At 39.9% G+C, this 16,624-nt stretch overlaps 1 protein-coding gene across 2 annotated transcripts in view; it reads left to right on the top strand.

The window, feature by feature from the left end:
* Positions 1–16,624, top strand: part of atrnl1a (attractin-like 1a) — a 307,920-nt gene that overhangs the window by 142,065 nt on the left and 149,231 nt on the right. For both annotated transcript variants that reach the window (XM_040034074.1, XM_040034076.1), the window contains 2 exons: positions 13,842–13,936; positions 15,580–15,658. In XM_040034074.1, the coding sequence (XP_039890008.1) occupies positions 13,842–13,936; positions 15,580–15,658 (174 nt within the window). The remainder of the gene's footprint in view (positions 1–13,841; positions 13,937–15,579; positions 15,659–16,624) is intronic.

Here is a 16,624-nt window from a genome sequence, read left to right as displayed (position 1 = left end):
TACCAAGACCTCTGGGACAATTTTAGGCAGATGAGCGAACACTTTTGGCTATGTAGTATACATTGAGTAGTGTGTGATAACATCTTCCAACAAAATGATGCATTCTCATGAACTTCAGAATTAATCTGTGATTCAAATTCCTTCCACTAAATTGCTTTTTATTTATGTGGCTAGAGACTGGTCAGATACTTAGCACCTCCAAACTCAAGATATGAAGGATCATACCTATGTTTATTATTTAAGAAGGGGTCCCCTTTATCCAAGGAAGTAATGATGTGAAAGAAAGAGATAATGAGACCAGGTTAAAAAAAAAAAATCTTCCTCCTCAGTTCAACCCTCATCTCCTGAACTGAAGTAGAGCTCTACAGGGAGTGCAGAATTATTAGGCAAGTTGTATTTTTGAGGAATAATTTTATTATTGAACAACAACCATGTTCTCAATGAACCCAAAAAACTCATTAATATCAAAGCTGAATGTTTGTGGAAGTAGTTTTTAGTTTGTTTTTAGTTTTAGCTATTTTAGGGGGATATCTGTGTGTGCAGGTGACTATTACTGTGCATAATTATTAGGCAACTCAACAAAAAACAAATATATACCCATTTCAATTATTTATTTTCACCAGTGAAACCAATATAACATCTCCACATTCACAAATATACATTTCTGACATTCAAAAACAAAACAAAAACAAATCAGCGACCAATATAGCCACCTTTCTTTGCAAGGACACTCAAAATAATAATAATAATAATGGATTGGATTTATATAGCGCTTTTCAAGGCACTCAAAGCGCTTTACAATGCCACTATTCATTCACTCTCACATTCATACACTGGTGGAGGCAGCTACAGTTGTAGCCACAGCTGCCCTGGGCAGCGAGGCTGCCATATCGCGCCATCGGCCCCCATATCGCGCCATCGGCCCCTCTGGCCAACACCAGTAGGCAAGTAGGGTAAAGTGTCTTGCCCAAGGACACAACGACCAGGACAGAGAGCCCAGGGATCGAACCGGCGACCTTCCGGTTACAGATGCGATTCCCAACCCCCTGAGCCACGGTCGCCCATAAAAGCCTGCCATCCATGGATTCTGTCAGTGTTTTGATCTGTTCACCATCAACATTGCGTGCAGCAGCAACCACAGCCTCCCAGACACTGTTCAGAGAGGTGTACTGTTTTCCCTCCTTGTAAATCTCACATTTGATGATGGACCACAGGTTCTCAATGGGGTTCAGATCAGGTGAACAAGGAGGCCATGTCATTAGTTTTTCTTCTTTTATACCCTTTCTTGCCAGCCACGCTGTGGAGTACTTGGACGCATGTGATGGAGCATTGTCCTGCATGAAAATCATGTTTTTCTTGAAGGATGCAGACTTCTTCCTGTACCACTGCTTGAAGAAGGTGTCTTCCAGAAACTGGCAGTAGGACTGGGAGTTGAGCTTGACTCCATCCTCAACCCGAAAAGGCCCCACAAGCTCATCTTTGATGATACCAGCCCAAACCAGTACTCCACCTCCACCTTGCTGGCGTCTGAGTCGGACTGGAGCTCTCTGCCCTTTACCAATCCAGCCACGGGCCCATCCATCTGGCCCATCAAGACTCACTCTCATTTCATCAGTCCATAAAACCTTAGAAAAATCAGTCTTGAGATATTTCTTGGCCCAGTCTTGACGTTTCAGCTTGTGTGTCTTGTTCAGTGGTGGTCGTCTTTCAGCCTTTCTTACCTTGGCCATGTCTCTGAGTATTGCACACCTTGTGCTTTTGGGCACTCCAGTGATGTTGCAGCTCTGAAATATGGCCAAACTGGTGGCAAGTGGCATCTTGGCAGCTGCACGCTTGACTTTTCTCAGTTCATGGGCAGTTATTTTGCACCTTGGTTTTTCCACATGCTTCTTGCGACCCTGTTGACTATTTTGAATGAAATGCTTGATTGTTCGATGATCACGCTTCAGAAGCTTTGCAATTTTGAGACTGCTGCATCCCTCTGCAAGATATCTCACTATTTTTGACTTTTCTGAGCCTGTCAAGTCCTTCTTTTGACCCAGTTTTGCCAAAGGAAAGGAAGTTGCCTAATAATTATGCACACCTGATATAGGGTGTTGATGTCATTAGACCACACCCCTTCTCATTACAGAGATGCACATCACCTAATATGCTTAATTGGTAGTAGGCTTTCGAGCCTATACAGCTTGGAGTAAGACAACATGCATGAAGAGGATGATGTGGACAAAATACTCATTTGCCTAATAATTCTGCACTCCCTGTAGAGTGCTAGACTTGACAAAATATTTAATTGACAAATATCCGATTTATTCTTGATTTATTGCTAAGTGTTGATTATTCAAATATGTTGAAACACATCGGCCAGCAGCAGCATTATGGAGACATGCGAAGAACTGTCTGTGGCTGTTATGGAGTACAGACTTGCATTTAATGCTTCTGATCTCTCTTGGCTTACTAAAACATGTTTTTTCCTATATGATTATACACTTTAATGGGGAGGTGTAAGAAAACAGAAATGAGCTCACTGCAATCTGCAATCTACTGACATCTAGTGGTCATATTTTGCACACTGTGCCTTTAAAACAGGGGTAGGCAACCTTTCTGATGATGAGTGCCATCTAAAATTTCCTCAGAAGTCAATGTGCCATATGATTGCATTAGCAATAAATTTAATAACGCTTTATATTAAGTTATACACTATATAGAAGAACTTTATATAATTATATTTGTTCGCAGATGTTGGCAGCTATCAGCGAATAGACAGTTAAACTTGTCAGGTAGTGATGTCCAGCAGGTGAAAATGCAAGCTCCATGAACATGAACAGCTATGGATTCCAGCTGTGTTCGTAGTTCTGCAAACTTTGACCCCCACAGAGTCGAGGTTTTTATTTCAATCAGCTGCATTTCGATGTTGCATTAACTGGCATTAACTCAGCCAGTTAATGCGAGACAAATCCAGCTGCTTATTAAAGCTTTCTGGTTTGATCAGAAAAGAAAACATTGGTCCATACACTTGAAAGTCCCAAAAACGCATTGCTAATTCTGTCTTGAGTCTACGGATGTATCCGTGTATTTCCATGGTGCTGATGCTGCGCTGAGCAGACAGCTACTGAAGCTTTTGAAGTGTCGGAATGTGGAAATTTCAACATCGCTTGAAAAAACTGACAGCTAGCAACGCCCCTCTCACCGGTAGGCTAAGTTATTTTTTTGCCAATTACAAGTTGAATCTGGTATTTGGGGTTGTTAGCTAAGATGCCGTCATTAAGAAGCGGCACAACTGTGTCTATGCGAGCTAATTTGCGATGTGCACTGCTGGCGCGGCCATTTATTTTTTTAATCAGATGAATTCACTGTGTGTCGTGCCCAGGGCTGGACTGGGACAAAAAATCGGCCTGGGCATTTTGACTAGAGACCAGCCCACCAGGTATTGAAGCCATAAAGCCTTTGAATGAAAACAAACGCTGTTGTGACAGTGATGGTACAGTCTTGTTGGTATATGTATGATTTCTATACATTTTACATCAGATAAAAACTTTGGTTGTAAGATTCAGATAATTATTTAATAACAGCCAGACATTTTAAATGAGAATAAGAAAGTATTTCTTTGTGCCCCCCTGGCCCCCCTGGTAAAACTTTGCTAGACCCGCCCCTGCACAGTTAGCAGCTGTCAGCTACTTAGAAAAGGATCCTGGTGTTATTTGTCTCTCAGAAACAGTTCATAACTTCAACTCATTCATGTCACCACAAAGGTAAACCTGTTTCTCCATCACCTGTTCAGCTCTGATGATTCAGTAAGGACATCTCCTGGTTTCATCTTCATGTTTCCTTCTCACCACATATCCAAACCGACATCATGGCCAGCAGCTTTTACAGCTGTGGCTCCAGCAAACATCAGCTGATACTAGAAAGTAATATTAAATAAATTCTAACAACAGCTGATCAAGTTTAAAGGCGCTTCTGCTGTTTAACGCGACCTCCGCTAGTTTCCTCTTTCTGGCGCAAAGTGGGCGATAAACAAACAAGAGAGACGGGACTTGCGTCAGATAAGCCGATCAGCTGATCATTGGTCAGTTTCATGATTGAAGTAGCAACAGAAGAGGCAACTGACAGCGTAAAGACGCAGAATAACTCCACCTTTGCGTCTTTTTCCATTCTAGCTGAAGTACGGGACTGTGTTCCTTTTCAGCTCAATACGAAACGCGTAATATTTTCTCTGAATACGGGATGATTCCATTTTTACGGGGCGGTTGGCAACTCTACTAACTTTATGTATAAAATAATGTTCACTATCAGTAACATCATAACATCCACCCAGCTGTATAGAAACTCCGTCATGCTAGCTAGTACGCAGTACGAGTTATTGTAATTGACGGTAAAAGGTCAGCACAACGAAAATAAACTCCACCTAAACTTGGTTTATATCTGAACCAGACAGACTGAAGGTCATAACTTCTTACCTGAAGTTCAGTTCACCTGACGCTCCGACCGGCGGCCGCCTCGGGTCTCTCCTCCTCCTGCCTCCCCTTTCCCTCATCCACCTGCTGGCCTCTGTGGAAGCTTCGCCATAACCACGACCAAACAACTGAGTTATTTTTACACATCGGCCAGCATCTGGGCAATCTGCCACCTTTCATTGTTTATACTGTTACAAAAAAATAAAAAATAAAAAAATCATCGGCCCATAAAAACAAAAAGTCACCGGGCCGACTATGGACGTGCCATCAGTTAACCCTTCACGTGCCAGCTGTGGCCCGCGTGCCCAGGGTTGCCGACCCCTGCTCTAAAACATTTTTGCACTGGGTTGTAAACATGCTTATTCCTCTGCAGAGTTAGGGTTATTCTAACGTGGGAGTCCAGGGAGCTGACTAGCTTTTGGAGTCTGCCTCAAATGGCCATTTAAGGAACAGCAGTTTTTTTTGGTTTATTTTTTTGATTTATCCACGTTGTCTTAATTGTTTCCCCAGACACTGCCAATTGATTTGTCCCAGTCTTGCAGCTGTCTCTGACCAGCAAGCAAATGCTATTTAGTTCCTTCATGTCAAAATCAAATCAGACGCTTTACAGTGAACACTACTACAAATAAGAAGTAAATATGTGAAAATATGTGTTCAAAAGGATAATATTACCCCTGTGATTGCTCTTGAAACAACTGCTATTTTATTTGACTCTTAATAGATTGTCTATTTTTATCCAGTCTACTGGCTTTAAGACTAAAGATTCAAGGCACTAGATGGCACCAATGCAATGCCCTTACTCAGTAGTGTGAAGAGCTTTGGATAATGCTTATATATATATATATATATAATGCAAGTCAGGCATAGAAATGCACATGTGCAAGTTTTTAGTGTTGTTAGTGTGTATGTACAGGGGTCCTTAATATCACCATGGCTGCACCTGAAGTGCTGCATGTTCGACTCCATTATGTTATGTCATTAATGTGGTTTTATCTTTTCTGCTGTTTATGAAATGGAGCTGGCTCTGTTTGAATAAGAGCAAGCACACTTGGCTATGCATGCATGAAAGCACACCGCAGCCTTTTCTGTGCACACATGCAGAGAGCGAGTGTATAAATTACAGATTTAAAAGCCATCTATTTCCTTGTACTTTGAGGAAAGGAGCTACAATTGTGGGAGAGGTCAATATTAGCTTTAAATGTCATTGGAAGGAAGGTGCTGATAAGAGAGGCTTCATCTCCATCATGTGAAATTACATGCAGAGTACGTGAGAGGAAGCACACCATGTGCTGGAGATTCGGACAGATTTACAGTAGAATTTTGGTACAGCTGCACCACCTGTGGATGTCTATTGATGTGGAGAAATGGTGAAAAGCTGTCAGACAGCTGACAGCAGAGAGATTAACTGGAATCTAAGGAGTCAGTGTTGGGAGTATTAGCCATGCGAATAATCAAAGGATGTGTATTTAAACCTTTATGTTTATAAAGTGCAAAAGGAAACCAGTTTATATGCTTTTCCATTTTTTATTTAAATAACAAAGAACTCCCAAGTTTTCAAATCAAGAAGTTTTTTTCTTTTTTTATTATTTCAATCTTAAATTGGCAAATGGAAGCACTGAGTTGCTGTCCAAATTTTTTTTGCTTTCACTTCTGATTTTGTTAGGCGTAGGAAAGAAAACTACTTGGTTATGAAAATGTTAGTATTTTCCCCATACAGAAATTCAATTTTCTGCTTTGTCACTTCTTTAGTATGAGAAACAGAAGCCAGGGAAACTACCCAGCATCACTCTGGACCTCTAGTTATAAGGCAGGACCTTAGTCAAAGGCATAGTGACACAAAAATAAGTTTAGCTTGTTTTAATGGAGGAATTCGCCCCACAAAAATGAAAATTCCAGAGAAATGTTCGGCTCTAGCTTGAGTTTGAAACCAGGACCTCGCTGCGAGGTAACCGTGCTAACTGCGTGACAAATATATACTATTTAAGGTTTAGGAAAATATCCTAGTTCAAGTTAAAATACACCATTGAGCAACACATCAGAAAACATCCATAATCCAGTGCAGCAAGATTTACTGTAAAGCCACATTTAAAGGTGTCTGCACCGACTCAAACAAGTTTGTGTACACAGCGGCCAGAGGTTGCTTTATTTAACTATAGGTCATAAAATAGCTTTTGATAAGATTGTTTTGTGTAGAAGAGCAGTCACAGCTGCTTCAATACCCTCCTTTTCCTTGAATTAGGTTGATGCACCTAGTTAGCATCACTGTAGTCACAACAGGGTTGAAATTTTCCCTCAAAACACATTCAACGAGATATTTACCTTTTCAGTTTATTGTAAGCAATGTTTCGCTTAAGTGGTTTAAGCCAGTAAAGTCTGTGGTGGGACTAAAGGCAAAATTGGCCTCTTAAGGGACAGTCATAAGGAGTGTACGTGATTCTTAAATTTAAATAAAATATTTCTACGCTGCTTCTGCAGAGTAAAAGGTTGGATTTATTCCATTAATGTGGCAGTGACCATCTGCCCTAAGGAGCAGCAACCCTTACACAAAATACTTAACAGGGGCATCAGAAGTCCACTAAAAGGGGTTGAGTACTCACCTCAAACTTCTTAAAGGTGAGCAACAAGCCATTATCTAAACCAAGCAGCTACTCAAGGTCTAACAGCTGAGTGTCATAACAAGTCCAGCACCCTTGGCATCTGCTCTGAATCAGACATGTTTAGCAATCTGCTCCCTTGTCTCTCTGCGTCTGCTAGCCTCTTACTCATTTGTACAGACTATTTCAATATCGGCTGTAAATAAGATCATTGGACATTATGTGTTGTTTCAATCTGAACTTTGACCTAAATTTTCAGGAAGATGGACTGATGCTTGAAAGCTCATTCAGTCATCGACAGTTTTAACTCACTAATCCTCTTCTGGTAAACTGCAGTAAATTAAACAAATAATTAAAAATTGCTGCGGGAGGTTTGCTTTTTTATGGCTGTCATGCACACATGGGTAGTTCTTGTACAACATCATGGTCACATGGGTTCTTTTTGTGTGACATCATGTGCACATGGGTTGTTTAATGTGTTTAAACCAGTGGTTCTTAACCTGGGTTCGATTGAACCCTAGGGGTTCGGTGAGTCGGTCTCAGGGGTTCGGCAGAGCGTCCGCCGTGACATGCACGGCTCATTTTGTGCACCAGTAAAAAACATATCTATGTCTTGAATTTGAAAAAAATCATATTTTATTTTTCACTAAAGAGGGGTTCAGTGAATGCGCATATGAAACTGGTGGGCTTCGGTACCTCCAACAAGGTTAAGAACCACTGGTTTAAACAAAGCATAGTGGATGTGATACAACCACTGGGGGGTTTGGTGAGGGTTGCTGTCTAATTCCCATCTGATTGGTGAGTGATTCCTGGAAGTTGCCATATATATATATATAATTGACCTGTTGCTTGGTAAACCAAAAACCTCCTGGTGATTGCTTTGGTCACCTACTGTTTGCATGGAAGATGCCAAGTTGCCTACAAACACTTACCAAATACTGGTCAACTGGTATTAAAATCTGAGAAAAGGCAATGCAAACTGGAAAGGGAGAATGTTGTAAACATCTCTGTAGCCAACATACTTCAGAAGGCACAGCTTTTACATTTCTGTTTCCGGTCTGTGTTGCACTTTTTGCAGTTTCACTGTGTTCAAGGCAATCTGCTAACGACCAATGCAGCTGCAAGGTGGTTTTCACTAACCAATTGTCAAATTCAATTCAGTTTCATATACACAGTTCCAAATCTCATCAACAGTCACCTCAAGGTGACCTGCTTCAATATATAATTGGTCCATCCTTGTGCAAAATTTGAAGAAATTCCCTTTAAATGTTAAAGAAAAAGAATATAAAACTTGATGAATTGGCCAATCTGATGCCTCTGGCCAGAGCTTCCTTCCTGGCACAGAGGCATACTAATATCATCTCTATCATTTAAACATGGCATCTTATAATGCAAACAGAGAGCAACATTTTGTCCTAGAAGTCTAATTTTCACAGAGTTTACAGCAAATGTGTGGGAAAAAAAAACAATCCAAAATTCTTCTTGATGAAATCTTTTTTTTCAGATTGACGAATGTGAGCGTCTGACTGGTGACGGCAGTGTTTCTCATCTCACTTGGGGATGGAGAGCAGAGAGCAATGCTTTGGTTCAGTTAGCACTGTCATATTGAACTAGCAGATCATTGATGAAAAGCAACTTTGCTATTTAATGAGTTTGCCCCCAGTCAGACTAGCATTTATGAGGAGGCATCACCAGGACAACGCTTTAATGAACCACTGTCATATTCTATCACAGTCAGCTACAAGCGACGTCTAATTAGGAATGGCCACCAAGTGTCCCACCACTTCCATTGGGAAGAACAGCAGTCCCTTGAATTAAAAGCTAACATCAGTCACTCCACAGTCAGTGGCGCTTGCTACCCTCAGGTCTGCTGGGAAAGCCTAGTCAGGCCGAACAAAGACGCTCCCGTGTTTACTGACAGTATCACACTCACAATTAAGGGATAATTAATGATAGACACCAACAAACGAGACTGAATAGTGATGCAATTTCTATAATATGAACCAGTGATGGGAGAATATTGAGGACATTTACTTTGTCATATCCCCATTTCTTCTAGATATCACTAGATTTGTTCTTGTGGTGATGTGACATCAAAGACAAATGAAATATAAATTGGAGAATGTTGTAGCCACTTCGAACCTCAAAGTAGCCGCATGGCAGTAATCAGCGAGCAACAGCATTGCTGGCCGAAGGCCGTTCATTAGGCCACGACGTGGCGTCCGTCCAAGACGCCTTAATATTCGCTGACAGGCAGTCTGTCTGGACTCCTATCCAACATACACTAATTGGTCCTATCAGGCCAAAAAACCTTTTTTGCAATCCAGTAGTTACCCTTGACAGGCTATTAAATATTATTTTAGATCACTTTCACTGAGGTTCACTTAGTTTGATACATAGTTATGAGCCTGTGACATTTTGGAATGATATACACACCAGACAGTGCAAACATTATAATTGCAGTCTGAGAATACAGTGCACACAACTTTTTATGGTGTACTAGGCTCCAGTATATACAAGACCTATGGAGTATCTTTGTATGACAATCTGCTAATAGTGCATCATGGACATTTGCTTATCTAGAGTATTGGGAAAACTGACTGCATGGAGAATGTTACCTGTATAGTCTTATTTTATAGTTATATAATATAACCACAACAATTATTCTTTGCATAGGAGTATAAGTACATGTCCATGTGCATTATTTAACATTAACAGAAATGGCATCAATAATATAATAATTGCTTTGTTGTAGTGAAAAAATGAGACCTTGGAAGGTGATCACTTTTTAGCTAAGCTAATACAGGTAAAAACATTTTCAAAAGTTTATTTCCAAAAGGTTTGTTACTTAATGTCTTTTATTTGCAAAGTATAGTGGAAAATGATGGCTCTTTTCCAGTCCTTTAAAAACACACTTGCTTTCATTGTTTTGTCGCAATATAAATCAAACTCGATTGAACTGAATTTTGTGTTACATTCTTGAGAAAGTAAGATGACGTAGAGCTAGCATGGTGTGATATTTTTGGAATATGCAAATTTGCACATCATGTACATGTACTCTTTCTGTGATATCACCACCTTTACTATGCATTGTATTATGTATTTTCACATGTATTTGAGCAACTTTGGATGCATCTGAAACACTGGTGATTGTGCACTTTGCTACTTGCTTCCACCTCTGATTATTGTATTGTTAAGGCTCAGCCAAGACCTCATGCATATATTACCTGAAGCACCTTGAGCTCCTTCCGGGTCTGATATTGAATCCATTGTGTCCAAGTGTTTACTTGCCCAGGTTTAACTTGTTTTCTCAGTGAGGTGACGTTGTAATATCTGGCCTGTGCTCTGTCAGGAAAGTGTTGCAAATGGGAAATAATGAGTTGTTAACAAGCATTAAATAAAACCTCAGCAAGAGATTGTGACAGCCTGACATTGTAGGTGAGTTCACGCTTGTTTTGAATTTCTATTTGAAACAGACTGCTGGAATATCAGATTATGTTCTGGGTGAGGGCTTCCTCATCTGTCTTCTCATTTCTCATCACAGTGTTTAGTTTCATAAAGGCTAAATCAGCTTACATACTATGGTAATAAGATCACCCATCTGTGAACCTGAGAAATGGGCACAGACTATTTCAATTTCAGTTGTTTTTTAAATATTTTTTTGGTGTCGGGACGGGGTGCTAATACCTTTAGTGACACAATGATACGATTCATTCAGAGTGAGAATTTGCACATGCACACTTGTAATTGAGATTGTCTAACTGCTGTCAGATTTCTCAGATGGGAATTGTAATTAGCTGAAATGAAACGAACTTTTAAACCTGCATGATGCTCTTCTTCTTGTTAGGCTTGAAATCAAGCATATTGGAAATGCACAGAGGGACTGGCAGAAATTGTTTTAGTGCTGCTTTTCCTACTTGTTTCCTTGATTAACCATACAGACAAATATGCAAACAAACAAAGATGCATGCAACCATCCATGCACAGGAAATGTACATACTGGATGTGAGGACTGAGAGGTAAATACATGAATACTCTCTTCATGCACACACGCACACAAGTCCCTATCCTACTTACAAAGTTAAGAGAAAAAAAAACAAAAAACCAAATACTGTGAAGTTGTACTGACGACCCTTATGGGATAAACAACTGAGCAGCAGCAGTGCACGTCTGCCTGGGAGGGAGGGAGGACGGGAAAGATGTTAAGGAAAAATATTGTCTTTGATCTGATGATATCTGCTGTTTGGGCTAACTTGCCATGAAGGCTGAACAAAACAGGGCTGTTTGTCAAACATAATTTGCTTTCGTCTTGGAGACGCCCCAGGATTCCACAGCTGAAAGGAAAGTAGTAACTAAACATGTTTCTTTTTTTTTTTTACAGCGTGTGATACAAAGTTTTTCTGCTGTGTCTTTTGAAAGCTTTCACAGCGTCTCTACTGACTCCTGCCACTCAGTGTCACATTTTACGTGTGACAGCACTGGCGGTTCTTTTTTTCATTCACACAGTAACTCTGCATCAGATCTGCTGTGGAGCTACAAAGCCCTTTTTACCCCTCAGCCGTAAAAGGCTGATGGGGTCCTGTCATCACCCCACTGGGCAGGAGGGCGGGTAGGTGGGGAGCCTGAACACATACTTTTCTGAATGCATCAACTCGAGAACAAGGCGACGTAGGAGCTTAAAATTGATTCCATAGGTGTATCTACGAAAAAACTTGGACAAGTTCAAATCTCAGTGACTTCAACCTCAAAGTCAGAGGTCAAGTTTTCTGAAAATCTTGTGACTGCAGTAACTCCAGAACGAGGTGACGTAGGATTTTGAAATTGATACCATAGATGCAGCTACTAAAACTCTTGGAGGACTTTGAGGACTTTGTTTCTTCAACGTTGTCTGCTTTCAGCATGGTCACTATTTTTTTACTCTGTGCAGGTTCCAGTCTGACCGAAGCCATCATTGACATCTGTGTCAAACTGACCCGACTTTTATGTCAACTGTCAACATGGTGTTCTCCTCGAAAGACCCGAGGCATGTGACAGAGAACATTTGGTAGAAGCCACCAGAAGTGTGGGGTTTGTGCCATTGGGTGCAGGCATACAGTACATTGAAAAGTCAACAGACACCTGCCTCATTAGCCAGATTTGTCTCCCTGTGACTTTGTCCAAATTCAAGTTGAATGGTCTGAGGAAAAGTGTCTGGACTTCTATAAGTTTCCTTGAAGATGTTTCACATCTCATCCGAAAAGCTTCTTCATTTCTTGAAGAAGTCCAGACGCTTTTCTTTCCAAACTCCTTAGACTACCATGACCTGGATGACTAAGAACCTTCACAGACATATTCAAGTTGAGTGGTTTGCCTTCATGACAGTGGAGGAGATCCTGCACACAGTGGTCAGAATGAAACTCAAATAACAGCATCACTGGAAGTAGATGCATTATCCAAGGGAACTCCCCTGAAGGAGCTTTTTTTGCTTCGTATCATGGAGCTTTGTAACTGCAGCTCGTGGTTTGTGTGGTTATTCCAAGTTCAACTAATTAAATCAGTAAAGGGTAAGAAACAGTGGGATTGAAGTCTTGCCCAAAGGTCATTAATAAGAAAACCACTAGCTCACATATATTATTTTCCTGTCTTACTGGCTACTGGAAAAAACTAAAGGTTTCTTTGTTATTGTTACACATTTAACTACATGGAGGAAAAAAAACACCAAAATAAAACAATTATTTGGTTACATCATGAGTTTTTTTAGTTACATTGGTTCAATTTTAAGACTTTGATGTTTTGTGTTGTGGTTTGCATGGAGTTTGGGTAAAAAAAGTGTTTTATGTATTATGTCAGTCTCCCTACTGGTAATTATCTGACAGATCTGGTGCTGAAATACAATACACAACTGCTCCGGCAGATTGTTAAAAACTATGAAGAAAAAGAGAAAAACTATGAACTTTTTCTTTGACCTAAAAATAAAAGTTGTGCCCGAGTCTGCTATAACCTTATTTTCCCTTGTATATGTGCATGCGTGCACACACAAACACACACACCTGAATTCCCCTGAAGGGTTAGCAGGCAGCAGTTACACTGATTAACTAAAAAATTATCCTCTCAAACAGTTATCTTCTCATGGCCGCACAGCTGCTTTCTCTCCTCTTTCTGTTTTCTCTCTTTTCCTCAGTGTTCCCTTCCTCCCGTTCTTCTACCCCCCCTTCCGACAGGCAGACAAGGTGACCCAGCGTCGCTCCTGCTGTCCATCCAGATGTTGAATCACTGTGATTCTCTCCATACGTTGCTCATTGTCTCGCTGACAAAGAGCTGCCTTGAGACGCTCAATAAGAGCTCCTTTCAGAAATTATTAAATCACTGAGACAACATGATTATTTAAACTCTAAACCATGTTGTACTGATCGATTGGCCTGTTTGCTTATAGAAAAGACTGGCATCCACAATGAAAGCAGCCGTGTTCGGGTTTATAAAATACATGTGTGGCTGCGCTTTTACTCAAATATGCGCATCTTGTTTATTTTGTCACTGATTGAGATCTTTGAAACTCCACTACTGTAATCTTATTCATCTAATTGAATATCGACTCACCATCAGTGCCTCCGGTGTTTTTACTTTCATAAATCTGTGTTTGATGGTGACGTCAATAAAATCAGGCAGGATTTATTTGTAATGCCATTCTTGAAGAGAAAACTATTGAAATCAGAGGCAGCTAAATACCTAAAAATGTTCCACTGCTAAAAGATCGGCTTGTTCACAAGACTTCTCATTTGTGTTTTGTGCCTCTGTTTGTCTTTCTGTTGATCAGATAACCTGTTGATCGATTACCAGTTTACCTTCAGTCTGCTTCAGGAAGATGACCGCTACTACACTGCCATCAACTTTATGGCAACACCTGAACAGGTAATGTCAAGAGAGGTTAAGGTTCATTAATTATTTTTAGTATTTAAGAGTGGCCTATCCAGCTCTGTGCTTTCATTATCCTCTCTACTTTTAGGATTTAGGCTTAAAACTTTCCTTTTTGATAAAACCCATAGCTGCCCCTCCCTGAGCCTGGCTCTGCTGATGAACGTTGTGTAATACATAGCTACATACAGTTTAGGTTTTTGTCCTATAGACTGATGGAAATGTGGGAATAAGCTTGCATGCTCTTTAGTGGCTAGCTGTGGATGACTTCTCTGTCCTCCCAAAAAATAAATAAAATAAAAATAATAATAAATAAAGTCTAAAACTGATCCTAATCCTTCATGATTGCTGCCCACCAACACCACAGCTTTTCTGGTTTGCTACTGGAAACCAAATGCCCCATAGAAATTTGGTCATAGTGACCATCAAGTCATATACTGGTACTGAAATCCTGACTTGTAGGCTAAAGTAGGAAATTTGTCATTTTCATTGCCATCTTTTCAAACTGGATGTGATAAGTCAGAAGGAAAGTTAAAGTAAGAAACCAAGTTAGCTCTAAGACATACACCCATCTTCCTCATCCATTTCCATTAAATTGGAGCATAATTTGCAAAATTAGGGTCATGTAGTTTTCAATAAGACTTAAAAATAATGATTGAGACCGTAAGCTCACTATGACTTTACTTAAATAATAGATCAGTGGAGCTGAACACTCTTTTTCTTCTAGGTTTCTTTTTGCAACAAGTAGAGTTTCCCTCTGGTGGCTTTTAGAACAAATGCTTAACAAGCTTCTACACTGGCTTCACTTTTTAGACCTGGTAGTTGTCTTTCATATGCCGTCTAGCCTGCAAAAAGAAGTGCATGTAATATGACAACTATAAGAAAGTTTCCAAGCTGACATCAGATCAGCGCAAAACTTTAAAAACTTGAGAAATCATGTGCTTGGAGCAGTATAATCCCTGTGCCCTTGCTTACAGGGATTATTTATATATTCCCTGACCTCATGAACTCTGCCCATGTTCCATATCAGCATCCGACATTGTAACAATACTTTTAAATGGTAGAAAAAATTAAAAAAAAAAAAATTAAACAAAGACAGAGGAAGGCATGTTGTGGCAGTGTACAGCTTTGGATCTATTAAAACATATATCCTCCAAATGTAAAGATCTGTTGTCAGACTAAGGAATCTGTCTAAACTCTTGACTTTTATCTGTCCTGTTTTTCCTTCTCTGTGCCTAAAGCTGTGTTGAAATACAACTCAGAGTGGTAACACTGGAGACAAAATCAATGTAACGATGCAAAAAGAGGCCAGCAGATTCAGATTTGCCCTAGGTGACATGAGTTGAGACGAGTCTGCTCAAGTTAAAAATGTTTTCCCAAATAGTTCTTCTGTTGGCTGAAGGAAAGCGAGTTAAAGTAATGTAAATAGCCTGGGGAAGGTGTCCAACAACAGCGTGAACTGCAAAACCTGTACATAGACCAAAAAAAGATGTGAAAGAAATAAAAAATGTGCTTCAGTTTCTTGCTGATTCCTTCTTAGGTCTGTCTCTAAGGTTCTCCATCTTCAGTCAGTTTGTCCCCGAGCTTTGATTTCATTCTTCAGCTCAGTAACACAACCTTGCTTTTTTTTCTTCTTCCAGGCCAACAAAAACCTGGATATGTCCATCAACGCCTCAAACAACTTTAACCTGAACATCACCTGGTCCTTAAGTTCAACCGGTATGCTGCACACACACTTATTCATACTATTCTTAAAGAGTTCCTTTTGCTTGATTTGCTTGAATGGCTTGTCCATCTACTTGCTATTAAATAATAAATAAAAAGAAATCTTCAGGTAACAAAGTTTGCTCCTTTACACACACTGGGTTGTGCCCCATCAAATAGCTTTAATGTGGACATGAAGATATCTCGAGGCATGTTCCCTGTTAGGATGCTGCATATGAGCGTTACATATAACTATATATAACAGTGTTACACAACTTTGTAATACTGGAAAACAAGGCCACTTTTATTTGTACCCATACACGGACTTTATCTGCAGATAGTAAAGGGTTTTAAAAGATGAACATACCACAAGGAAAAAAACATCCGTTTATCTCAGAATAAAAGCTATGATTTGGTTATCCGAGTGATGACTGCTGGAGCAAAACATTTTGGGACTGTGTCCAGAAAGAAGAAATTCAAACAGTCGCGTTATCAGTGTCATGTTGCCCTGCATCACACCCAGATTCATCACCAGCTTGTTAAAGCCAGGTCAAGTTGGGAGCTGATTTAACACGGCACATTTGAGTGGCATTTTTCCTTAATCAGAATCAAATGGCACATATAAATAAAATGTATTATTATTACTATTATTGTTGTTGTTATTATTAATAATAATTTGCTGAACTTATTCTTTATTCAGTACTTATTTTCAGTATCTCCTATTAAATGTGTTGTATCGGGAATTAAACTGTACTCAACTTCGAATTGCAGCACATGTTATGTTGATCTGATAAAATGTGGGTGAGAGGTTTGTTAAAGTACAATCTCTGTCTGTAAACAAAAAAGTGCCAAAATTACCCGGTAAATTTAAAAAAAATATACAAAAAACCAAGGGGGTGGGGGGTTCAGGGCACGAGGCTTTTTTGGGGCTGCAGACTTTTGTACATGGATGTGAAAAGCCTGCAACTCAATTTTCTAAGT

The sequence above is a fragment of the Simochromis diagramma genome, unplaced genomic scaffold (assembly GCF_900408965.1).
Source record: "Simochromis diagramma unplaced genomic scaffold, fSimDia1.1 OVJJ01000176.1, whole genome shotgun sequence".
In the NCBI taxonomy this organism is placed as follows: domain Eukaryota; kingdom Metazoa; phylum Chordata; class Actinopteri; order Cichliformes; family Cichlidae; genus Simochromis; species Simochromis diagramma.
This window is presented reverse-complemented; position numbering and strand designations above follow the sequence as displayed.